Source organism: Corvus hawaiiensis, chromosome 2 (genome assembly GCF_020740725.1).
Source record: "Corvus hawaiiensis isolate bCorHaw1 chromosome 2, bCorHaw1.pri.cur, whole genome shotgun sequence".
Classification (NCBI taxonomy): Eukaryota; Metazoa; Chordata; class Aves; order Passeriformes; family Corvidae; genus Corvus; species Corvus hawaiiensis.
This window is the reverse complement of record NC_063214.1, coordinates 10,983,346-11,008,829: the sequence shown is the minus strand read 5'-3', so window position 1 is coordinate 11,008,829 and position 25,484 is coordinate 10,983,346. Positions and strand designations below refer to the sequence as shown.

The 25,484-nt window shown below is 41.5% G+C and overlaps 1 protein-coding gene and 1 long non-coding RNA gene across 5 annotated transcripts in view; one reads left to right on the top strand and one right to left on the bottom strand.

Moving 5' to 3' along the window:
• The window catches only part of SAMSN1 (SAM domain, SH3 domain and nuclear localization signals 1), an 82,188-nt gene extending 78,110 nt beyond the window's left edge, over positions 1–4,078 (top strand). For all 4 annotated transcript variants that reach the window (XM_048294027.1, XM_048294028.1, XM_048294029.1 and 1 more), the window contains one exon: positions 2,829–4,078. In XM_048294027.1, the coding sequence (XP_048149984.1) occupies positions 2,829–3,034 (206 nt within the window). In that variant the 3' untranslated portion in view covers positions 3,035–4,078. The remainder of the gene's footprint in view (positions 1–2,828) is intronic.
• The window catches only part of LOC125321333, a 30,902-nt gene continuing 7,271 nt past the window's right edge, over positions 1,854–25,484 (bottom strand). Inside the window, exon 2 of the long non-coding RNA XR_007201513.1 lies at positions 1,854–2,592. This is a non-coding gene — a long non-coding RNA (uncharacterized LOC125321333). The remainder of the gene's footprint in view (positions 2,593–25,484) is intronic.

Genomic DNA, 25,484 nt, shown 5'->3' with positions numbered 1-25,484 from the left:
AAGAGAAAAAAAGGCACCAAAATTTGCTTTCAGTCTTTTCTTCATAAAAATGGAGGGGGAGGGGTGTTCTTCCAACTTTTTCTGCTTAGAATGAAAAATAGAAAATACAACATTTTTACTGTCTCAAACACCTGAATAGTTTCAGTTTTCCGTTCTTCATGTAAGAAAATTCAGCTAGTTTTACAGGAAGTTTTACATATATGTATGTTTTCTAAATAGAAATTTCTTATTTTCCTAACTGACCTAAATTCAGATTCAAAAAAAAGAAATCTCAGTTCTAGTCTTGTCTGTGCATTTTTCCCTGAAACACGCTAGGGAGACATTGATTAAAAAAAAATTTAGGATCTGTTGTTCACGTAGGAACTTCTCAGATTATCTAGACAACCAGTTACAAGGCACTAATACAGTGACTGAGACTGCATTTTCCTTTTAATCCACTGGTTACTTGGTCTTCTTTCCATTGTAAAACAAACAAAGTGGATGGAGGCTCCTCTCTGACCTTGAAAATGTAAACAGGATTAGCACTTTTTAGGTCAGTGCTTGCCAGGGCAGCAGATGATGCTGGAGCAGCAGATGAAAAGGCAGCAAGCGGCATTAGGCGGCTGAGGGGATTAGGGGGAGGCGGCAGAGCAGGAGGGCTCCCAGTGCTGCACAAGACCTGGTTCCCTTTGCCCTGGTGGGACGGTGCTGCTAAAGACACACTCAGGACAAGGCTTTACTGGGGCATCACTGTTATTTGCGCTGAACTACTTCTGTGCTGCCAGTAGCAGCGGGAATACCTTCACCAGTGTGATGCCTTTGTAATTCCTTCCTGACTTCAATCAGAAATCAATTGGACCCTACATGATCAAATATTTTCCCTGCAAAGAGAGAGATAACACTTGACATGACAAACTGTGTTCTGTAAAGTGAGAAGGAGATCAAACAGTTAGAGATATCAATTAAATTTGCTCCAACGTGTACTCTTCCACACAAGTGCAATATACCATTAATTTATTTGGGAACAAGGTGGAACTGCTATTCCTTGGAAAATATTTAAAGTAATATTTTTTTATTATTCTTCTAAATACATCTGGTTATGCCTATACCCTCAGACTTTATTAAAAAATAATGAAGTTGAGGCTTTGGATTCTTTTCTTCAAATATCGCCTTAGTTTTTCAATTTATTTAGGCAATTGGAAGTTAGAAAATATTAAGCAGATTTAATCAGGCCAAACAAATGTACAAGACTTCCCTCAAGACCTCAAACTGTTTCTCAGTATATCAGAATGCTTTGTGAAATAAGTTTGTTGATATCTCACACAATGAAAGAAGTCTAGAAGAAACTCTCCAGCTGTTCCATTTTGCTCTAAAAGAGTGAAATATTTCAGGTTTTCATTTCTAATTCATTCTTTCTTATTCAGTACAAGATTAAAAAATCAAATTTAAAATCTTTCCCATTTTACCAGATGTTATAATTCTCAAAAACTGAAACAAAAGTTGGCATGAATGTTCTTTGTGGAAATCTTAAAACTCGAGGAACTAAAATAGATTTAGATTTTGACACAGCACTAAATCCTTAATATCTTAGGACTTCCATTCTGCCTGAACTTGAATTGAGACAGTTTAAATATGACTAAAGATCCAAAGCTGACTGTTTAACCATGGAGTAACAAATCAAGTGAAAGAACGGAACTTTCTTTGCAAAAGCAAAAAGGTACCATTTTTCTGAAGGGCTGAAAATCTGGAGCAAAACCATCTGTTTCCTCTGAGATGTGTTCCCTATACTTTGTTTGGAAAGCCAGACACAGTTTGAAGTAGAACTACAGCTACAGGAGGTTGATAACAGCACAAGAAAAGAAGTTGGAAAGGGAAAGATTTGTATTTTAAAGTTTATTTTCTTAAGAAATTTACTGTGAGTAAACATGTACTTCACAGCCAGAAAACAGGAAGAGGAAATTTTAAACCAGTACATATTAGAGTCATGATATACAGGTATGTCCTGTCTTGCTGAGCTTTTCTTGAGAGGTCTGTTGATACTATCACTGAGTTGCAGATTTTTGAATTTGAACAGATTAGTCGTACCATGGCTAAACAAGGACAAATTATGTGCAAGATAATTTGCTTCTACTTAGTTTTGGAACAGAGTTCAGAAACCGTATAGCAGAAATTAGGCATCTTAGGTTCCTCTGAGGTCTCTGTGTTTTGGAAAATAACCTTCTGGATATCAAGCTAAGCTTAGGAAGTTTCCATCAGCCACCCACTCCTGCTGAAATGCTCAGTGCTTTAGAAAAGCTCGTTACCACATCTTGGTGCCAAGCACTTCTGAAGGCCAGCGCATTCTCTCTCCCTGCAGAGAGCACATGAGATGTTGGGGGTTGCATTCAAAAGACACAGATCTATAGTGCAGTGTGTTATAAACAAGGCACAGTGGGCTCCATGATTAATTCAGACAGCAGGCTCTGGGATATATGAGTGTGGGAGGTGGAAAGGTTCCGTCTCTGCTGTGGGCACGGTGACCACGCACGGTGACTGCTGCACCTGTGCGCAGCCTGAAGGACCTCAGCATAAAGGATCAGGCCAAAGCCTCCAGCATTCATCTCTGAGAAACACCTAGAAGGAAAAAGACCAACCTCAATGTCAACTCAGATGTTACACTCGTGTAATCATATTTTTAGTTCTCTCATGCTGAGGTTTCTGTTTCTGATGGACAAAAGATATTGATGTAGTCATGTGTAGATTACCAGCTCTGTTTCCAAAGTTCTTCAAGATCAGTCATGCTGCTATCTCAACTCTTTCCCAAGGTACTTATTTTGGCAATTTTTTCTTTCTTTTTCTGTTCTTTCTAGTTGACCAGCAGCAGAAAAATGAGGGTGGTGAGGAGACACAGAACTTAAGCCCTCACGAGAGCTTTGACAAATCACAGTTAAATGACTGTCCAAGAGATTCCGGCTGTTACATCTCATCAGAAAATTCAGATAATGGTAAAGAAGAAGCAGACCCAGAAGCCCTGTCTGACATGGTGCAGTCAGTAACAATCAGTGAGTCAAACTGATTTGGTCCTGCTGCTTTTCTGCAGATTTTCAGAAAAAACAATCACATTTGTCAGTATGGTGGCACAGAAGCAGGACACAAAATATTCTCAACACTGAAAATCTACTTTTGTCTGATTCATGATGCTCTAAACTGTTTAATATGTGGAGACTTGATAGCTCAATGTTAACTGATAATAAGAATTTTTCATGTTTTTCTTTTCAATGAATCCACAGGTATTTCCCTGAAAAAGTTTATACAAAAGTATTTATAAATATTTGTACAGCAAATGCATTTTCTATAATAATAAAGAATTTTTTTAGGTAGTGTTCATAATCTGGAGATGTTATTTCTGGAACTGTCCAAAATGTAAATATTGTACATATTTATTTTAAAAATATATGGATTAATCACACTGTCTCTATTTTCAGCTGTTTTGCTGATTTATATACAGAATGTATTTTCACTGCTATATCATCATAACAAAAAGGTGGATACAGTCACACCCGACTTTGAAAAGTACCAAGCCAGTTCTCTATAATATTGAAGCTGTTTCACACCACTTTTCTCCAAAACGAGCTCCAAAGTAGACTGTCATTTCCTGTACTTTTGCCTGGAAGCATGAGAGAACTGCAGGGTGAATCTGAATTCAGCTCTCTGTGTTCCTTATCTTGTGGATGAACAGAGCCAACCGAATGGCCTATGCAGTGACAATTTTTTTTTATGGTTCTTTTCACACCTGTTCTCATTTGTCCCAAGCATTATACAGAGAATGCAACCTCAGAGAAAAAAAAAAAAATCAGGATCAATGCTATGCTTTTATGATAACTTTTTGTGAAGATGTTGCCTTTTGTGTGTGGTGTGAAGTTTGTTAATAGAGTATTTGTTTGTATACAAAAACTTGGAAGCTAACATGGTTATTGTGCATGATTGTCTTTCCTATGAGATTTTATTGTCTTTTCCCATTATATTTCACACTGGAATACACATTTTAACTGCCTATCTTCTTTTAGAGTGCTTCCTTCAATAATAAACAAAATCATGTGTTTAAGCCGTTTAAAAACTACTTGATTTTTAATGTGGTCATTACATTTCAAAGACTGCTCTCTTCTAAGACTAACACAGTAAATGGCAACTCCACTGAGCATTTTTAGCATGCATAATAATCTGTGTATCAAATCAATAGAGAGACTTTTTACTCACTCATTAGCCACACAATTTTTATAATTTAAGGCATTTTCCATTTATGTTAAAAAGTTTCCACATATTGCTGACAGCTTGAAAGAAAATCACCTTCAGAAGAGATGAAACACAGAAAGTTCCACCCCGAAAAGAGTATTTCTGAAGAAGCTATAAACAAATGGAAAGCTTTTCTCCCTTTTGTTTTCTTTTTCTTTTCCCCAGTGTGTTTTCTGTACTTTTCATGACTTCTCAAATGACTACTGCTGTCAGACTCTTAATGCACAGATCTGCTTTGAAGGCTGTAGTATAAACATTGCAATTTTAGAAAATTGCATTAGTAAGGTTTCAAAGATTTGGAGTAAATAAACGGTGTTTAGAAAAATAAACCAGAAAGGGAGCTACTATGATTTGTTTCTGGTTTTAATGTACTTTTCATACCAGCAACAAATGTCATCATATAGCAGCAATGACCCCATACTGCCAGGCATGGTGGGGATGCAGAACACTTGGTGGGATGAAGGATGTGAGAACTTGTTTCAAGCAGCTATATTTGTTTCTTAATGCTTTTCCAGCCAGTAGTGTGTCATGACATGCAGTACTGACATTACTTAATATGACTTCTGAAGTAATGGATTTGGATTGGCTTCTATCATCTCCTCATTCAAGAGAAGGACTAAATGCAGCTTGAATTCCTCTGAGAGGGCCTTATCTTTTGGCCTTTGTGGCAGAGGCACTTAGTCTTCCGGTTCTACCTAGACATCTACAAAATGGCTGAACCTGTAAAAGTATGTTGAGGTGAGCTTAAATAGAATTGTGACTGTCAAGAAGCAGCTAAGTCAGCTGGGTCAAGGACTAACAACCACAGAGACCAGAGCCGTACCATGATATAAATACTCTGAGAAATGTTAATTTGCAGAGGTTTGCAAATGAAAATAGGCCTCCCTAGCTAGTTGCAGTGAGACAGGCAAAGCTGAGTGAAATACCCAACAGGTGCTTTGTTTTACAGGAATTAAATTCTGCCTATTGGACTGATGTAAAGTTAAGTAGTTGGGAATGAAGGGCATGAGCTGTAACACCTCCAGTCTCTAATCAGTAGGGCTTTGTCCACAGGGCTTCTTATTTAGAAAAATATATCAACTGAAAGCTTGTTTGAGACTTTTGTAACTTCCTGCAAAGGCAGAGCAGATTAGATCTCAAACTGAGACACTTCCTCTCTGTTCTGAGAAAAAGAATGAGGAAATTTTGTGACACAAAGAAAAAAAGAAGTGTTTCCTACAAGAAGCAGACCCAACTTTCTTTCGTCTCTTGGTGGTCTCATCAATCACACTGATCATGGATTAAACTGTTAGTAAAAGCAGAAGCATTTCTCCAACTGGTTTAAGTGCTGGGTAGTCTGAATAAAAGAATATTCTAGGAACTCTTGGAAAAAGTCTGGTGGAGATCTGAGTGACTTTTGAGTAATCTTTAAAATTTCCCCGAGATAGGGAAGAGAGGAAAGCAGTAGAGGTTTTGTTCTTCTCTGTCACTTGCTCAAGAGTGTCATGTGCCTTTTCATTTTTATTAACCTTCTTCTACAATTAAGGAGGACTAAAACATTGGTGAATTTCTTATTTGGAGCCTGTTCCCTGCAGTTACAAAGAGGTGCAAAACCAGTCAGTAACAGCAGAGGCAAAGCTAAGGAGGGCAGCCCTTCTAGCCTTTAGGCATTGGGGATTTCCTGGCTGCACAGGGCTGCAGTGCAGGTGCAGCAGACTCCCCCAGGGCTGACACGTGTGCTGCTGCTGCCCACAGCAGAAAGCCACAACTCAGAAAGACTTTGGTGACCCCCTCCCCCCAAAAAAAAAAAAAAATTCAGGTGGTGGCAGGCCCCTTCCTCCCAAAGCAAAACCATTTCTGGTCAAAGTTAGCAGTGTTTAACAGTGCTGCCCCATGCTCAGCCCCATTTGACTGCCATCCATAGCTGGCATCACGTTAAAGGAGGGCTGCTCTACCATCAAAGAAGGGAGCTGAGTGCCAGGCCACAGCCCTATGATCCATGTGGATGAGCCTGCAGATCCCAGGAGACAGTGTCCTGCTCTCCAGAGTTTGTAACAACACTTCTAAAAGTCAGAGTGCATAAATGCAGCATGTAGGGGATACCAACAAGGAGAGGTTTGCTTTCATTTTGCTGAGGTGCCTGTGAGCACAGGCAGCACAAGGCAGAACATGGACAGTTCTGTCGAAATTCTGGAGAAGATTCATCTCGGAGGGACTCAACCAACTACAGGCCGCCAGCTGGACTTTGCAGCACTCACACAACCCTGAGCCCAGCAGTCCACCCAATTTTCTACCCACCTTACCACTCAGTTTTCCATCCCACACTTCACCAATTCTTCCACTGAGTGTCTGGTCTGTGATGTGAGGAAGCCCACAGCTCACCTGCTGTGATATAAAGGGCGCCTTTATACCGTAGCACTTTCTCCCACGCAGTGGCAATTGAAATAATTTCTGGCATTGTCATGGAGCTGCATCACACTGGTAGACCCATTTGTAAAGAAGGCTGGTGCAGAGATAACAAGGCAATATTGAAAGAAAAAAAGGATAAAAGGGTGCTGTGAAACAGACAGGCACGTTTCTAGATGTCACTGTGTTCACAGGATGAGTACAACCTGCCCCTTGCCCGGAAATCAGCTTTTCCATCAAGCCCAGGTCAGTACAGTTCTTTCTGCCCACACAAACATGCACAGATCTGTGGTCAACAGGTAAAGGAAGACATGCCACAGACTGACCCAGTGCCTTGGGTCACAATGGCAGCTTGGTATCTGTCCTAAAACAGCTTTGATGGCAGTTGTGCAACTGAGTCACAGTGTTACAGATGCCTGAGCCTTTTGTTATGTCAGAGAGAAACGGTCTCAACATGTCTAGTAACAGCATGGCAAACACTCTGCCTCTTTTTCACAGCTCAGAGACGAGGATTTGGGCTATGTTAGCCTCTGAAGAGATTATTTGCATCATGCTCTGATGTGTGCTGGCTGTGTATGTTGTAGGACTGCTTTGTGCAGTGACACTCTTTGTGCGGCTCCAGGAATAGGTGACGTAGGATGGTACAAGTATTTCCTTGGGTTTAAGAGTTCCTGCCATGAGATGTTCATTTGTGTCCCTGATCCGCAGTTCCTGGTAGGCAATGAGCAGATTTTTGCCTACGACTGAGGAGAATGTGGAAGAGGCTATATATGGCTGTATGGAGCATTCAGTTTGTATGTCCCCAGTATCACCTGATGAACCCATCAGCCTGCAGCTCCTCATCTGCCTCTGTTGTCCTGAGGATCCGCCACAGGACTGGCACAGGCTGGAATCCTTGCTGGAGGCACAGGCTGGAATTCTTCCTGCAGGCTGACAACCCTTAAACTAAACCTAGCTCTGGTGTTTCCAGCACAGGAAGGACCAGTTGGAGCCAGTCCAGAGGAGGCCATCAAGATGATCAGAGGGATGGAGCAGCTTCCCCGTGAGGAAAGACTGAGAGAATTTTCAGCCTAGAGAAGAGAAGGCTCTGGGGTGACCTGATTGTGGCCTTTCAGTACCCGAAGGGAGCCCACAGGAAAAGATGGAGAGAGACAATTTACAAGGGCCTGGAGTGACAGGACAAGGGTGAATGGCTTCAAACTGACAGAGAGTAGGTTCAGATTAGATTAGGAAAAAAATTATTTGCTGTGAGGGTGGTGAGGCATTGGAACAGGTTGCCCTGAGAAGTTGTAGATGCCCCATCCCTGGAAGTGTTCAAGGCAAGGTTGGATGGAGCTCTGAGCAACCTGTTCCTCTGAAAGGTGTCCCTCTCCATGATTGGAGGTTGGAACAGATGATCTGTAAGGTTCCTTTCAACCCAAAGTATTCTATGATTCTGTGATTACCTGATCGTAGAAGAAGGGCTGGTCTGTTCACTGCAAGACCAACAGAAGATGTCAAACCTTCTATTTTCTCCTGTCTAGGAAAGGCCAACAAACGCCACTACAAACACATGGGCAAAAGGGACTGGAAAACTAACAAATTCAGGGAAACACAGCTGTTGAATCTACAGAGTTTCATCATGTATGCATAAAAAATAGTCATTTCAATGAACATGAATTATGTATTCAGGGAAGTATGTATTCTCTAGAAGGAGGACACAGGTGGGAGGACATCTATGATAGGCTTGGAGGGTCTGAGATGGTCATTTTACTTTTTGTGGCTAGGCAGAATTAGGTCTGAAACACACAGAAATCTCTGCAAGGTATGAGAACTGTCTGCTGACAGCAAGAGCACAGAAAATCTGCCTGTTCCAAGAAGTCGTACACAAATGAGGGAAAAGAGGGCTGGAGGGCAAGTGGTATTCCTTAACAGTTCACATACCTTGGCTGCTTAATTTAAGCCCGGCCAGTGTCCCACAATGTCTGTGTTCCCTGGGCAGAGCACACATGAGCTCAGCTCCTAAGGTCCTTTCCCCATGCCAATCCAGAATACTTCCCTCTCTTCCTCAGTCATGGTTTCTGGAGGAGCTCTCGTGCTGTGTGCCATACACAGGTTTTTAGGGTGGAACATCAAAGGTGGTGTAAAATTCAGCATTAGGACATGGAGACAGGTCAGCACTGTGCAGGACCATCAGGTAGTTTTGACAGATTGTGGCCAAGCTGGTTGACATCCTTTGGTTACCAGCCATGTCATGACTGAGGGTGGGGGGGGAGGGCATGGGAAGGCTTCAGCCTGAATCCTTCCCAAGCTTCAGCTTTCCTGCAAAGGAACCAAACTGTGAATTGTAGCTACCCTGAATGCAAACAAACATACAAGTGTTGAGGGTTATTCAGTGACTTGGGGTGGAGTTTGAATACAGTGTATACTCTGCCACCAGGACAGACAGCCTGTGCTGCCTCTATTCCCAGTTTCTGAAGCACCTCATCTGGATACTACTGGCCTGCTTTGCTCTGATGCCCAGTACCCAGTGCAGCTCTCAGTGACTGCTCCTGCAGCTGGTTAGCTCAGCCAAAGCTGAAAATCAGGCCCCAGCCTTTTGCCACTTATCTTTGAAAAGAAACAAGGTCTTTGTGCCTGTGGTGCACACTGTATAACAAATCTCTCTAAAATGTTTACCATCATATTTGAGAGCAGTCCCTTGCTGCCTATCAAATAAACATCCTCCAGGGAAGGCACTTCTCAAAACACTATTGGCAATAACCTTAGACTTTAGAGAGTGCAAATGTAAAAGAAGTGGAAATAGAAAGCCACTCGTGGGGAAAAAAAACACTTTAGAGAAAAATGAATACAGCAAAACTGAAACTTGCACTCTTTTAAAGAAATCTCTCTGTATATTACCTAACTACTTTGCCTCCTAAGTTTGTTCTCATCTCCAACATAAGAGGTGAATGACTATTATTATTTACACCAACATATTAAAATAAAATGTAACTTACTCAAGAACAGTTATTTCTCTTTAAATGTCTCTGTGGTAAAAATATACAGCAAATACTTCCTTATTCATGTTCTGAGCTACATGGCTATTTAAAGAAAGCGCTGAAGTATCAGAAGGAGCTAAAAGATCACAACAGCTAACTAATAGCTGTGCACCACTCAGTTGTATGTACATGCCTGCAGGACATCTACCTGTCTTTGTTCTGCTTTATTTTTCAGACAAAATGTAATAGCAATCTTTGCTTATTTTAGCTTGGTTAAGAAAAACGTGCTTTGTGACCTAGAAAAGGCTTTGGAGGGGTTGCTTTTTCATTTTGCTTTCAGAGTGGAGAGAAAGCCATCATCAGTGGAAGGGGCTGTGTTACCAGTGACTTTGTCAGCTAGTTTCATTAGAGGAAAAAAAAGGGAAAATTGACTGGTTTGGACTGAATTTGTAGATATATTTAACAAGTAGTTAAGGTATCAGAACCATTGTATGTTGTCAAAAGCATGAAGACTGTAGCTAGATGGGTCAGCCCTACAGTTGTTTAGTGAGGTCTGTGAAAGGAAAACGATGGCTGAGTGTCCAGCAGAACAGGAGCTGTGCATGAGCATATGCAGACCAGTCACCTACAGCTCTTGAATAAATTCAGTCTCTCCAACACTGTAATTTTGTTGTTTACTCTGGCAAAAGACCTAAATCTTGCCTGACTGGCAGAGAAATTAGACATTATTTGACAAAAATAAACAAATTTGTGTGAGATATGATTCAACAATCTAAGATCCTAGATAAGAGGTTTAGGTACATACTGTACATTACTTCATAGTTTCAGAATTGAATACAGGGGATCATTTAATTAAAACCTATTCAACTGAAAATCCTATTTATCTGAAACAAATGTTTGTCCTATCTATAATATCAACAAACTATTCACATGAGCAACTAGCAATAAACAACAGAAAGATGCACAATGAATGTCAATTAACACAATTTGCTATCAAATAAACTTGCAGTTTATGTATACAGCTTTAGCACTGTCCTGTGTATCCATTATAAAGGTCAATTAACCTCAATTGCAGCTAGTCAGCTTGTTCTAAAACAAAATCAACGTAAGATACCTTTCATTTTCTTTTAAATCAGCATCTCAGCAATTCGGTTGCCTGGCACCAAAGAACTTCTAAATTGCTAAAAGTCTTTGCTAAAAGTTTTATGTTAGGAAATGTCAAAAAAAAAAAAAAGAGCAAGAGATTGGCTGAAATTGTCAAGGTATCACAGTGTGGCTGCATAAGGCTTTTAAAAATATTCATTATTCAGCACATAATCATGGATTCAGAACAACAAAGAGCTTTGGTGTGTGTGTGCCTCAAAGGATGAAAATCTTCCTAAGTAAAGCTTTCGATGCATACACTAATCCAAGACTACACTAACAAATCTCTTGAAATGGAAATCCTTGCTGAAAATGGCCTGTGTGCTTTAAACACTATCAAAGGGGTTTTTTTCCTTCCTCTCCCCTTTGGCAGCAGAATGTCAGCATTTATGGTAAAAGTCAATCAGGTGCTCACTTGTTCTGCTTAATCAGGAAGAAGTGGTACCCCGTGAGCACTGGGAGCTCTCATCTGGAATTGCACAAGCATCACTAACTCAAAAGGCCATCAATGTTGTAGAAAGCAAAGGCAAGTGGTTAGAAGTCTGACATACTGGTCTGTGAGAGAGGCATTAAATATTATAAATCACACTTGAAAATACAGGTGAATCCCTCGACTTAGAGAAATGCTGGTTTTCTCAGAAGTTAATCCTTACATTGTTAATAAAAATTAAAGGAAAAAAAAAAAGCAAACAAACCAGAAAAGAAACACACACAAAAATAAACCCCAAAACCAAACCAAACCAAAACCCAAAAAACCAATATGGATTATTGATCACTTTGCAGGACATTCTCCAGTGGCCATTCCAGCCACCAGCCATTGAGTTAGGCTTCTATCCAAGCTGTCAGTGTTTGAGAGGCTGTTTAACTCAGTTCTTAAAGAATAATGGGCAAGGCAGTGGCTGACATGATGAATCACAATTCCGGCCCTGCCAGATGCTTCTACAGCCTTTTTGAAGCTGATGATAGTTACAAAATGACTACAGTGGTGTCTTCTCCCTTTAGAAGGAAATCATAGGAGACTGTACAAAGACCTAAGGCGGAAAAAGATTGCTTTCTCGGCACGTACAAACACACCTTCCTTCTCAGAAGGTTAACGGGCTCTGTGCTTTCTCTGTCCTTTATGAACTTTGCCTTTGCTGTAGGCAGACAGTGTTCAGTGCTACAGAGAAATTTTTCCAGTGCTACTGCTACTGAGGCTCACAGAATATTAAAAAAACCCCAAAAAACCAACCAAACAAAAAAACCCAAAAAACAGCCAGAACTTTAGAACATAATTATACCAGACATAAACCTGTGGGAAAAGGCTTTGTTTTCTGGGTAAAATTCACCTGTGTCCCTAAGGCTTATGAAATACTTGCCTACACTTGTAGTCTGAAAACTGCAGACTCTTAACTACATTACAGTATCCTGACTCACGGCTTCATCCTACTTGAGTGCTTAATTCTTCCTAGAGGTGATTTTTACTTAACACTTCATTGTTACACCAAACATCAAAAATGCATTACACTGTTTCACTCATCAGGATTACAGCAGTAAAAAGAACAACTAGCATTCATAAAAAAGTAAGAGTCACTTCCCTGGCTGATGGGTGCGTGCTTTCAAAGCTCAGCTACAAACATGAACACAGTTCGTGACTACAGATGCAGCAAGAAGTTTTCATTTTTTCACATTGCTAAAAGAAGACCTCCTAAAAACAAGTCATTGTCTGAATCTTAGCACTGTGGTTTCAGCATGAGATGGAGTGAAAAGAGATGCTTGGCTTGTCTAGCTAATGATGAATGGGTGATCTGTACAGACCTGGCAGAAATCTTCAGATAATCCTTAAGTTTCATGCAAAAAGAGGAAATTTTCAGTTATTGATCCAGGATATGTGGGGATGTTGCAGTTTCTTCAACTCAAAAAAAAAATCCTGTTTACTATGATTTTTCTCTAGCTGAAAAACTTTTCAATCGAACAGTTCTGCACCCTCGTAGGGACTTGCTAGAGGAAAGCATGCCTCATAAATCATGGGGCTTGGTCTGGGTAACATTGTAAGAAAAAGACCACCTGAGTCAGCCAGCTTGGTGTAAGGTAATACCTCCTAAAAGGCATCCTGAACATCATCAGGGTCTTGTGAAACAACATTTTGATTAGCTAAGTGAGAATGAATCACAAGTGTTGGCATACAGCTATGCTATCATTTTATTCAAAGAATGATCAATTGGTGGCAGAGTGATGAAACATTAAACAGACAGATCAATTCAAGACATTATATTCTTACAAGTCTCCCAGCTCCTCTACTCAAGATCTGATAGTTTCCACAAGACTTATCAGACAGGGATGATAATTACAAAGATATGGTAATTGAGAGCATTATATCAAGCGTGTGAGCTGGATCTGCTGTCACAGCAAGAACTTTTTCCCTGAGAACTGGCAGAGAAAGATTTTCTTCCCCCGTGACTGGCACAGCAGGATCCTCATCCAGCCACTGGCACAGTAACAGGTTCCACTTTAAATCTATCCTATCTACACCCTGTTGAAGTAATTCAGTTAATTGTGTGCATCAGTCTTGGGAGAAATCTTTCATACTGCTAGTTATGTCCTTGGATGAGTAGGGGAGCAATCAAGCACTGAGGGGGCACTGCTGCCTGCTAGACCTAGAGCCACTGCCTCAGAGCCAAGAGTCCACTTAAGCACCAAGGAACCAAGCAGCCCACAAGATCAACTAAGCTTTTAAATGCTATAAATTACTCAAGAAGGGACATGCTGTAAGCATAAATGTTCACCGTGGTGCACAGCATGGGGGAAAAGCTAGCCAGAGTATGACTTGGCAATTTAGAGAATTTGATGCTAATGTTGGTTTATTAAATTTCTTTTCTTAGCTTTAGGGGAAAAAAAAAGAAAATAAAAAGTAAAAGGAAAGAAAGACTAAGTAAAACCAAAAGAATTGCAATAAAGGCCAGACAAAACATTCACCCTGACAGCTGAGACACAGTTCTTCTCCAGACTGTGCCAATATTGACTTCCACATAAAGTCCTATTTTTTTATAGAAGAGGTTAACCTTCCACAATTTACTTACTCATGAAATATAAGGTGAACAGAGACACTAATGCAAATGATCCAGTATATTAAAAAATGCATTGAGCCAGGAAACATTCAAAGTTCTGTTATAAATTATCTTTTAAGGTCTGGAATAGTAGACATAGTGGCTGTGCCAAGCCCTATTAACTGGAATAGATGGATTTAGAAGGAATCCTCTTTTAGGGCTGGTCTCTAAAAGATATGGGGGCTTTCTGTCCCACTCATCCTTCAAAGATTATTTTTAAAAAGGGTTATAGATAGCCCATCATGTTGTTAGGAGCTGAGTAGCAAAGTATATATGCGCAACTATAAGTATATATTTCAAAGGAGCAAGGTATAATAACAACTGTTTGATCCCTTCTCATCCTATCCCATAAAAGTTGTCACTATCATTTACAAGGATGGGGGAGAAAGAGGCTGAGTTGGCTTGGTCAGCTTTTGACACGAACTGCAAATGATAGGTTGTGCTGTTCTCCTTCCCCTACTGCCCTCAGACTGCAGTCAGAGCAGTACCCAAATGTTGCTGCCTGTTCCCAGCTTCCCTTCCCCCTCCCCAAGACAAGCCAGGCCTTGCCTCTGCCATATGTTCTGAACTCCTTTGTTCCAAGCGCGGGCAAAACCGAATGTAACTCAAACTCTTTAGCAGTGTCTGATTGGCCGGTCACCCCGGGTCCGCCCCTTTCCCCTTCTCCGAATAAAAGAAGAACCCACGAGGGAGCCCACCCTCTTTGGTTTGCAATCCTTCTGCAAACATCTGTGTGCTTCTGTCTCTGTTTGAGAGCTCTAATTGCAGGAATTAGGCAAGCTGAAGACTGTATTTCTCCCTCTTTGCTTCTGCTGGTGGTATCAGCTTTGCAGCTACTATTGCTGCTTTTAGAGCTACTGAAATGCTGGATTGCCCATGCTACCTCTCTAGGCTGCCCGAGGCTTTCTAAGGCATTGAACTATGGGCCTAGCCGGTAAAAAGCTGTGAGTATCTCCACACCCAAAGACAAGCAGCTGATCTGAATAAAAAAGTTTTTCTGCTTCTCTCTCCAGCCTGGGACACTAGAGAGATAAGTTCACACCCCCCCTACTTTATTTTTACTACTATTCCACTGAGTCAGACACTTTTTGGTAATGCTGGGAGTTTGAAAGAGCAGGAGTCTATGAGGAAGTTCCCCCAAATTTCCCGCTGCCTGGGGAGCCGAAAGGCCTGGAGATGTTACTTAAGGCTTGATTGCATGAAATGGCCAGTGTGGGGTAGCAGTACCGTGCCAGGTCTCTGTGCAGACCATTTTATTCTGCTGTAGAAATTCTTTCCTCTTTATGAGGAAACTAGGGTTGTAAGGGGAAGTTTTTGTACAGATCAATTCCAATTAAACCCCAATTACAAACCCCTTGCACATACTTCTTGGTGGAAACAAATCTTCACTAAGAAAATTGCTAAACCCCAGAATCAGAGTGCTTAGAGACGGGATGAATCCCTTTCCCTACGGGACTGTCCTTTAGTAGTCAGGTTTACAACTTGCCAACATCTGCTGAGATGAATGGAAAGGTTTTCATACAGATGGGGACAGTCTTTAAAATGAACTGTACTTTTCCTTTAAATATGACTAATGTGCTAGCTGGTGAGAAGTAAAAGGGATGAAAATAGAAAGATGAAAAATTTTTTTTTTCCTTGGGTACAAGATCTGATAGGGAGATATTTGCTATGTAGGCTGTGCTGAAAACCTCTAACACTTCAGAGGGACCATTCTGGTTTAGTTTACCTGCTGTGACTGAGACAGAACAGGGTTAGTGTTGAGACAGCAAGAGAAAAGGATTTCCTCTGGCAGGTGTATTGACCCTGGCTAACAAGAAATGCCAAAGACATGCTGGATGTGATAAGAGATTTGAGGATACCTTGCTCCAGTGTCCCCAGCTTCAGTCAGTTTATGTGAACCCAGTGTTGCATACCTTTGCAAAGCCAAAAGAGACAGCAGACTATGCATTCAGCTGGGGCTGGGTTTCACAGTTCTTTGCTCAATATGTGAAGCTTTTGTGGGGCCATTCAAGTTCAGCAGTCAAGCATGGAGCAACCCAGACACCATGTCCTCACGTGTTCACGCACTCTTTACAAGCTGCAGTATTGTAGTACTGCATGAAGTACTATTCCGAGCCAAAGCTGGTTCCTACACCTGCCAGAAGGTAAATTAGCAGTAGTGATTTTTTACAACTACAATTTCTCAGTTGTTTTAAAGTCAGTAACTTAGGTGGGTACTTTCTTAGCAAGAAAAGTGCTTGTGCAGTATCTTCTCGACATGCTTGAACTATCTGGCATTTAATCATTCTTTCTAATTTAACGGAGAAAGATAACTCCTCTTGTGTCTAGTCTCTTCAGGAGGTGACTTACTTCCTGTGTAATTTCCCTTTGTGCAGCATGAAAAACAGCTATGCTGTTCATCTCTTCCTGTCTCCTCATTTTTAGCTCTAAGGTGCAGAGCTGGGTACTCTTGCACATTATGCCAGAGGTCTATTAAGCAGCATACTGGTGCACCGAGGTGGAAAAATGTAGCAGGCAGTGATGCTGGCTGCATTCAGCACGAGCCTCGTAAATTCCAGGCACATTCTCTGCATCACCTAAGAGGTGCTGAGGTAAAAAAGCTGTGCTACCTGCATGCACAATTGATTGCCAGCACTGAAATATTCCCTCAGACTGTGCTGCTGCTCCTTTGCCACCTTTGCTCCAAGGGCCCTGTCAGCAGGGGACGGAGAGACAAGAAAGGGAAAGAAGGGCATGGGGATGTGCCCAGGTTATACCATCCGTATTCATCGGGACTGAGGCCTTGGACATGCTGTTAGATGCTACACGAGAGCAGCTCCTCGGCTTCCCCAGCCTAGTGTGGGCTGGCAGCCAGACACAGAGTCAGGAAGTCATAACCAGTTTCTCACTCTGCTTCAACAAACATGGACTCAGCAAAGCTGAAGCTCTGGCCCAGTGCCTTTGCTGAACACAGAGCCTGAGATGTGGGTGTATTTTTACCACTCACATTCTCTCTTGAAGTCAGACTGGAACATTTATGCAGAATTCATTCACTGAGTTTTTAATTCTTTGCAGGCAAAACAGTGTGTCAGCAGGTATTGTCTTGCTCTCTGAAAGAAGTAATCATCTTCAGCAGCGTTTCCAGTCAGAGGGTCTCCAGGGCCAACTCCAAGCTCTGCAAAGTCAAAGGGGATGTTTGAAAGAGAAGGCTCTGGATTCAGCTCCAAACCCTGTCAAACATTTTAGTATGTCACATGGCACTCATTGGAAGCATCACTGTCCCTGTATTTTGGGTGTAAATTGTAACATAAAGTGACACAAGTTTTGCTAAAGGCTCCTACACAAAATGGTGGTGGCCAGTACGGGCTGATAAGGGTGATATCCTGTGTTTGTCCATGTTCTCGTTGGATGATGTACCTCTGAGGGTATCAGCACCTCAGATCTCACAGGTGTGAGCCAGCACAGAATTCAGAAATAACCTCAGCTTCTATCTGCAAGTGAGCTTTGAATCAGTGCCTGCATGTCACCAGCAGTGAGCCACCCCTGTGAGGCCACAGGCCCCTGCAGTTCCCATACTGCTGGACAGCCTCACTCCTCAAGCGTGAAACACCACATGCCCAAACACATATCAGGAATGATGCTCCAGCAAATTGTTCCTGGTATGGACATGAAAAGAAAATAAAACCTGTTGCCTTGATAACTTTTTTTAAAGTTATCCTCCACTCACTGAATGGGACTGGAAAACTTAATGTGCTCCTCCTCCTCTGACCCTGCTATTTCTGGGCAGCCACTCCCCACTCCCCAGACCTGTCCTTCCCACCTACACAAAGCCCCTGTGCAGGTCTCCAGAGCTGCAGTGGACTGGGAAAACACAATGGCTGAGTCACAAGGCTTGGCCAAGAGGTTAACAGTGCATCCACACTAAAAATTATGGGGTGCATCTCAGCCAAAGGTGAGCCCTGGGTCAGCACTGCCCACACACAGCTCTGTGCCGTGGGCCTGCAGCTGCCACCCTGGGCTCAGCACTTGGATTTATCCGAGAGCCAACATGGAACTGTGGGGAGACAGCGGAGACACTGCCAGCCCCTCCATGCTGTGAGCAGATGAAGAGGGGAGTGCCTCCCCTTTGAAAAGGGGAATAATTAAGACATCGGGATTTAATTTATTTCCTTTTGCCCTAAAAACATTGCATTAGAAAGCTCCTGTTTTCTGCAGGGTTGCAGAGGATAACAAATGGATGGGGAGGCTGGGGCACCGAGCTCTGGCAGCCGAGGCGAGAGCCATGCTGAGGAATACCTCATGTTAAACAAGCAGGATAATTATTCTGCTCTACTTAGCACCAGCTAGGCCTCATTCGGAGAACAACGCTCATTTTGGGGCACTGCATTTTAAAACAGACAGAGACACTGGAGAGAGTTCAGATGAGAGCAACAAAAATGATTTAAGAGTTAGTAAATAAGACCTCTGAGAAAAGGTTACGAGAGTAGGAACTGCTTGGTCTGGAGGAAAGAGGACTGAGGGGAAGCATTACTGTCTACAGATATGCAAAGGGCTGTTACAGAGACGACATAGACCAATTATTCTCATTAGAGAACAAGAACAGAACAAGAAGCAATGGGTTTAAGATGCAGCAAGGGGGAATTTAGATTAAATAATAGGCAAATGTTGTAACTATTGGAGAAGTTAGGCTACGGAACAAGTTTACAGTAAAGTTTGCAGAATCATCTTTACTGGAGAAATATGTGGCTGAGATAAGAGACCTGTCTGTCAGGGCTTGGCTAAGACTAAGGAAATCCAGAGCTCTTCTCCACTGAACAGAGGGGATCCTGAGCCCTTCATGGGCAGACAAGGTTGGGTCCTAACAAACAGAAAGGAAAATGAGGGGTATGTGTGTATGCACATGAATGTGCATGTTTATGAATACTGCTGAAATTAACACTATACAACAAAAGAAATGCTATCAGTAGTCACAGCCCTTATTGCTATTCCATGTTTTGTCCCAAAACACCACCTCTCCACATCAGTCTTTCTCCAACACTAAGGAAGTCATGACTGGGACATCAGTAAAACCGTACATACATATTTGGGTTCCAGTTCTACATTATTTTTCCCACAGGATGATGAGCTTTGCAGGAAGCTCATAGAGCTTGATTTACAACCAAAATAACACACGATATGGAAGTGCCATGGATGGCCAACCATGCCACTGCCACGGAGGCTTACTGTGACAGATCTGTCATTTCACCTCTATGCCTAATTCAGATACAACTGCACAAAACCAGGTCCTTTCTACTCAGTGGTTACCTTAACTACAAGCCAGAAATCAGCAAAGGCACAGGCGGGGAACCGCAGATGGTAATGGAAGCACTGAGTCACTCCCACTGCTACCTGCAGTGTTAGAACAGTGCAGAGCCTGAGAAATGCCACTATGAAAATAGAGTGCAAACAGAGAAATATCTGTGTCTGAATCTCAAATATTACCTTAAATTCGTATTATCCCTACCACTTCTGTGAAGTCCTAAACACTTTAAAATTACACAGGTAAACACTGTGCTATTAATAGATTTGGAGAATTTTTTCTGAAACATTAACTTCATCTTTTGTCATTAAAAGAATGTCCAACCCAAACCAAAAAGGCTTCCACACTAGGTCTAGTCTGAGTCTTCAAAAGCTATTCTGAGAATTTTGAAAATTTTGGACTAAATAATACAATTAATGTTGATGCACCATTTAGCCTGGAGTGAGGCTTTATGCTGAAGTTTTATAAATATATTTGAAACAGGAAAAAAAAAAAGGGGGCATAGGCACAGTGTTAGTCCAAATGTGAAACACTGAAAAGAGTGACAGTGTAGTCAAGTACAAACTACTTATTTGCTACTATACTACAGCTGCTCAGAAACACTCCTCTCCTTGCTGTAGGTCAGTGCTCTGGAGAGGTTATCACCACTGACCAAGCTCTTTGCAACATTTTTTTGAGGCTATCATAAAGGCAAGCAAGAAGCATGTGCTGATAAAGAACTGATTTGAAATGTCAGCCTTGTGGGAGGAGGTGCCAGTACAGCTGGCTGGCTTTTTTTTTCTTCTTCTTTTTTTTTTTTTCCTTTTTTCCAAGTACAAGAGGATTAAAACCTTCCTGGTCAGGAAAAAAACCCTGAGGAAAAGAAGCCAAAAGTCTGACAGGGCTATGAACCTCATAGCCACAGCAATAATTTTGCAAATGACTAATAATAAGGAGTCGATAATCCAAAGGATGATCTCTGAAGTGAAGAGCACCAAATTACTTTGGGGAGAAAATCAATTATCTCCTTTTGTGGCTGCACAGCCTACAATATGCAAATGCACAGAAGTTACCATAGTCACAGAAACCTGAATATCAACTTAAAAGAGAAAAAACCAAGGAATTTTACAAGAATTGCTCAAAAATATCCTCTTCATGAATGGATGCATATCTGCTTTTTCGACACAGCTGCAGTGTTATTCTAATATTCTTCATCACAAAGGCTGACAGCCATCTAGAGATGTCAGCATCTATGAAAGAGATGCTGCACTATGGTGAAAGCAGAATGGGGCGAGTGGGTCTGGAAGGCAGTACAGAAATCAAATTATCATCAGATATTGTGGGCAGATTTTTAACATCTCTTCTCTTGCTGAGCGGTGTCTTACTCCGTAACTGGGTCACTGAAATTAATGGAACTACTTGCAAGTAAAACACTACTCAATGTGCCTTAGAGCATCAGAGTCTGACCCACAGCACATACTAAAATGTCACCTTGTATTTTAATGTACCTCAGACTTGAGGGGGTTTAAAAATTATTATTAATTTAGAAATAGACTCCTTATTGGGATCAGGCTCTTTTTTTTCACTAGAAGCACAAATGTCTTTAGAGGAGATGTCTGAACATTTGGCCACTTGTTACTAAAAATCCCATTTCCATGCCTGTGTAATCCACATTCCCTGAAGGTTTTGAGAGCAAGGAGCTTATTGTTGATGAAAAGGGAGAAGTGCGGCCTAAGGGCTGCTTGGGAACACCAGATGGATGGAGGTCTCCAAGGGGAGGGTGCATTCCTTGAGCATTTGCTGGTGAGCCAGAAAGACTGTATGGGATGAACCTCATACACGTTGCAGTTAAGCATCGGGTTTAGGGACTTTGGTTAAAACGCATTTAACCCCTGGATTTAAGGCTAAAATACTATTATCCCTATTGGGGGATAACTGACAAAAGCACTGGATCAATTGTGCTTGGAACGATGAGTTTCCCTAATTACAAGCACCGCCTTTATGACCACACTGGGGAAACCTCTGAAAAGACTGGGAAAGAAATGAGACAACGAAAGTTTTATCCAAAACAGCTTATTTAGGAGCAAGGATTTTTCTCAGCCTCAGAGTATCCCTGGTATTTTCTAAAAATGGGAACAGAATGGTGTCACTTCTGAGATGCTGAAAAGACCTGAAAGTACTTGGACTCCAGCCATGGAGAGAGAACAACCCAGCTGAGGGACATGGATAAGGACCTCCTAGCCTTATTACATGATTTGAGAGAAGGCACAGACACTTCTTCAGTGTTAAAAAAGGAAAGCAAAGCAGTGAGAGATCTTTGTGCCCCACACGTGAATTTCCCCAGTTCTGGACAAAAAATTCTTAGACTTAACACAGAAAATGGAAAAAGTGTTTGTGAATTGCCTCACTAGTTATGTCTCTGAGAGACAGACGAGGGTTAAGACTTCACTAGGAGGGGAAAGTCTCACCTAATACCATTTCACTTTTCCTCAAGCTTACTCTGTGACTCCATTTATTTCTGCTTCTATACCTGCTCTTCACAGACACATGGGGTGATTAACACCATCATAGATAACTTCATTTAGTATCCCAAGCTACTGGGATAAGGCAATAAGCTGGAGCTATTTAAATATTCTTTTTTTTTATGGTAACTCCTAAAGCCTGAATACAGAACTTATTCATACCCGTAGTGCTTCACTGAAAGCATGATTGAGGATACGAAGCTGCAAACTTGTCCAGTCCAAGGTCCACCGAAGTATTTGTGGTCCACCAAAGTATTTGTGGCCCCGTGGCATGAAACCAAAGATTGCCTCCAAGGATGGTTTAGGTCAGGCCATGAAGTTCTGGACTTTCAGCCTCCCTCTCTGCAGAGGTGTTGCTGCTGAGTTATTTTCAGTCCTGAAGTAAACTGCACCTGCATAAGAACTAAACCTTCAGTGAGGGAACTCTTCACTTTGGGTAAAAAACTACAGCTGAGTGGCCCTCAAAATCAACATTTATGGCAAAAATAAAAGTCAGTCATGGGTGAGAAATCTGGGAAAGCTCTACTGTGCATGTGATGCCTCAGTGATACTCTTCACTCTTTTGGAGCACTGAATAATGAACTCTTACCAGCTGTAGGATATGATGTGCTCTAATATCAAAAGCATGTATTTGGAAATAAATAGTAACAGCAAGATGTACAGGCTGCACACCACCTCCACACCATGGGGAATTGCTTTGCTTAGGCTCATTCCTTACAGCAATTACCACAGAAATACACTGGTCTGCCTAACATAACAAGCTACAAAAGCTGTGTCAGAAGGAGGTGCTATGAAATATTTACATATATTAATTCTCTGAAGTCACTTATGGCATGCATAGGCCTTAGAAAAGTTTTGTCCTACCACCATTTTGTACAAGTTGGTCATAACTCTGCAACTCGAAAATCATTATCCTCTCCATCAGCTTCTGTTCTTGCTCTTACTGTCAACCTGAAAGTCCGGTCTGAGGCACCCGCAACATCTAGCCTTTTGTAAGACAGACCTCATCAAGAATTCAGTTCAGCAAATCTTGACAAGAATTTTTCTTTTCAAGTAGCAGACGGACTATGTATATATATTTAAGGATAACATGGGAGTTGGTTGCCTTAGTAACAGGATCTTTCAGCCATTGCGTTCAGTATTTACTCAGCACTGGAAATGTACACTGTATTGAGAAAAAATACAGTATTTTTATTAGTCTGCCCCTGTGTATATGCCCATCAGCAGCAAATGCACGCTGTGTAGCTTGACTTTCCATTTCTGAGTTATGTGAGACCTCTGAGAAGAGAGCATGCAGAAATGAAACCAGGGCACCTGGTGCAATGCATTTTTGTTACAAGTGTTTTGAGAGAAAAAAAAACCTGTTGTGAGAGTTTAAAGCACTGCACTAAAGATACTCCTTGCCTCTCAATAATAGCTCCACAAGCAAAAAACTACAAAAGCATTTCTATTCCATAGTTTCACACTCTGCTGAAAACAAATCTACAGAAAATGGTTATGAAAGAGGATATTTGTACAGTGACAGTTTCCACAACTGCATTAATGTGCAGAACCAGTTAAGAAGAAGTGTTAAAATGCTGTTTTACTTGGCATTTGGGGGGATAGAGGTGACTGCTGTTTCAAAGCCCACTTCAGTCTGGGTGAAACAAGGTACCAGTTACAGCTGCATCAATTGAAATGCAGGAGAAATTAAGCAGAATTGAGCCACTGAATTTTGGGACCAGCCAGGATGCCAAAAGGTTTTTATCTCTTGCTGTGCAAACGAGCCATGGGATTTCTCATCCTTCCAGCAAAACATGAGAGCTGCCTTCAGGTGCTAAGGTACAAACCCACCACTTCCAGCTGCCCAGTGCCTCCTGTGAGGGCACGCAGCTTCCTGGGAACAGAGTGGATCTACCATGGCACAGAGCCCTCTCCTGCCTCTGCGAAGTGCAGAGCTGGGAACTGCTTTGCTCCAAAACAACAGGCTAAGACCCACTGGGCTTTCACATATTTTATTTCAAGACCCAAGAACAGAACCAGGCCCTTCTGCTTGGAAGAACAAGAACAGGTCACTCACGACCTTACGGTCCCAAATGTGCAGGGCTGAGGCTGGAGAAGGTTTAATAACATGAACCAACCTGGCAGACTGTTTCTTCTAATAGTCTCTGCATTACCTCTTGCTCTTAGGGAAACCCAGGTCTTGCACTGATAAAAAATCCACTCCTGGGCTGCTCTTTCTCATTATAATTTAAGAAAGTGTAAAACACTTCTGTATTATAGCAATTTAATATCTGATATGGCCTCTGTCACAGTGTTATATCATACCCTTACAGGATGATGGACTCCAGTCTAATACGGCTTTTCCTTCTCTAACAACTGCAATCCTATATCCATTTTGCAATTCAGATGGAACAGACCCCTCTCAGATAGAAAAGCAGAATGTTATAATCTCATAGAATAACTTAAATGTAATTACAGACAGAACATTTATTCTATATTAAAAAAATAAGAGCTGGAAAATAGATGTGGAAAAGGCGTAACAGCAGAGAAAGCAGGTTGAACCAGACAGTTTGGCTGGTTTAAAGCACTACCCAACAAATGCAGGCTTTTTCTTCTATCAGGAAAAGTTTTCTCCCCAGTCCTGTCTTTCTCAGGTTTTTTAGCACCAAATATTGTTGCACAGATGGGTTTGCAATGGACTTTGGGGTTAACTGCTGAAAAGGAGGCCTGAAGACTCTGCTACCAGACAGCATTACTGGACTCCCCCCAGAGGGGCAGGAACGTGAGTCACTGTGTTCGTGTGTAGGGCTCTGCTGATGCTCCACCAGCTGGAAAAGCCAGTGGTGCCACACACCAGTGCTGCCACACAACATCAGTGCAAGGGAGGCTACAAAGCACCCAGCTGGATGGGGATCAGCAGCAGGAGGAGCAGAGAGGTGAATCCATTATCCAACAGAAATCACTTCCCTCAAGTCGATTAAAATGTTTGTGTTTAAAAAGAAAAGTGCTTTTTTTCCCCCCATTTCTATTGCCATCCCTCAGTGTAAGATAGAGAAAGCTTCCTATTTCTGTAAAAGTGGAGGAAAAAAAGAAATATAATACACATTGTTTACAAATGGCATAGAGATGGCAAGCTGCTTTTCCTGACAGGCCCTCCATGAATTATCTCATTATCGCAGGCTGCAAACTAAACTGCATTTTTCTTAGGACTGCCTTTTACAGGAAGAGCTCTGCTCCTGTTTATCACATATTTGAACTAAAATATATCAATTTGCAGTAAAAAAAAAAGTAAAGAGGAGTTCTGAGAACTGGGGAAAGGTTTCAGCTAGTTGAGCTTTTTGTCTAATTAAAAAAAAAAAAAAAAAAAGTCTTTGCTTGTCCTGCTCAGATTTTAGGGTCACAGAATTCAAAACTAAAATATGTAAAAGTCACACAGAAAGAGGCTTATCCACAGAATTCTTACCCACACACAGAAATCAGAAAGAAGAAACAAAATGGCAATGAATTATTAACCCTCAGTGACTGCAGATAACAAACAACTCAGTGTTATTTTATGGGAGATCCACTGTGCAAAATCAAATAACCAAAGAGTTTTAACTATTTTTCTCCCAATCCCATACACTTTGGAACTATCCAGATATGCTGTATTTTGAGCCAGAATGTGTAATCCAACTTCAAAAAGCTATGTATTAGTAACTGTGGCCATACAGAGCATGATAAACAACTATTGTTTTGCTTTAAATGAATGTAATAGCAACAAGGATGCAGACAGATCTTGCAATTTGAGTTATTCATCACTACTGAAATTGCAACGCCTTTCTTTTCCATTTGTATTTATTTTGCTGATATGCATATTGCAGGATTTTTAACGGTACTTTTTTGACTGGCACAGCACAAT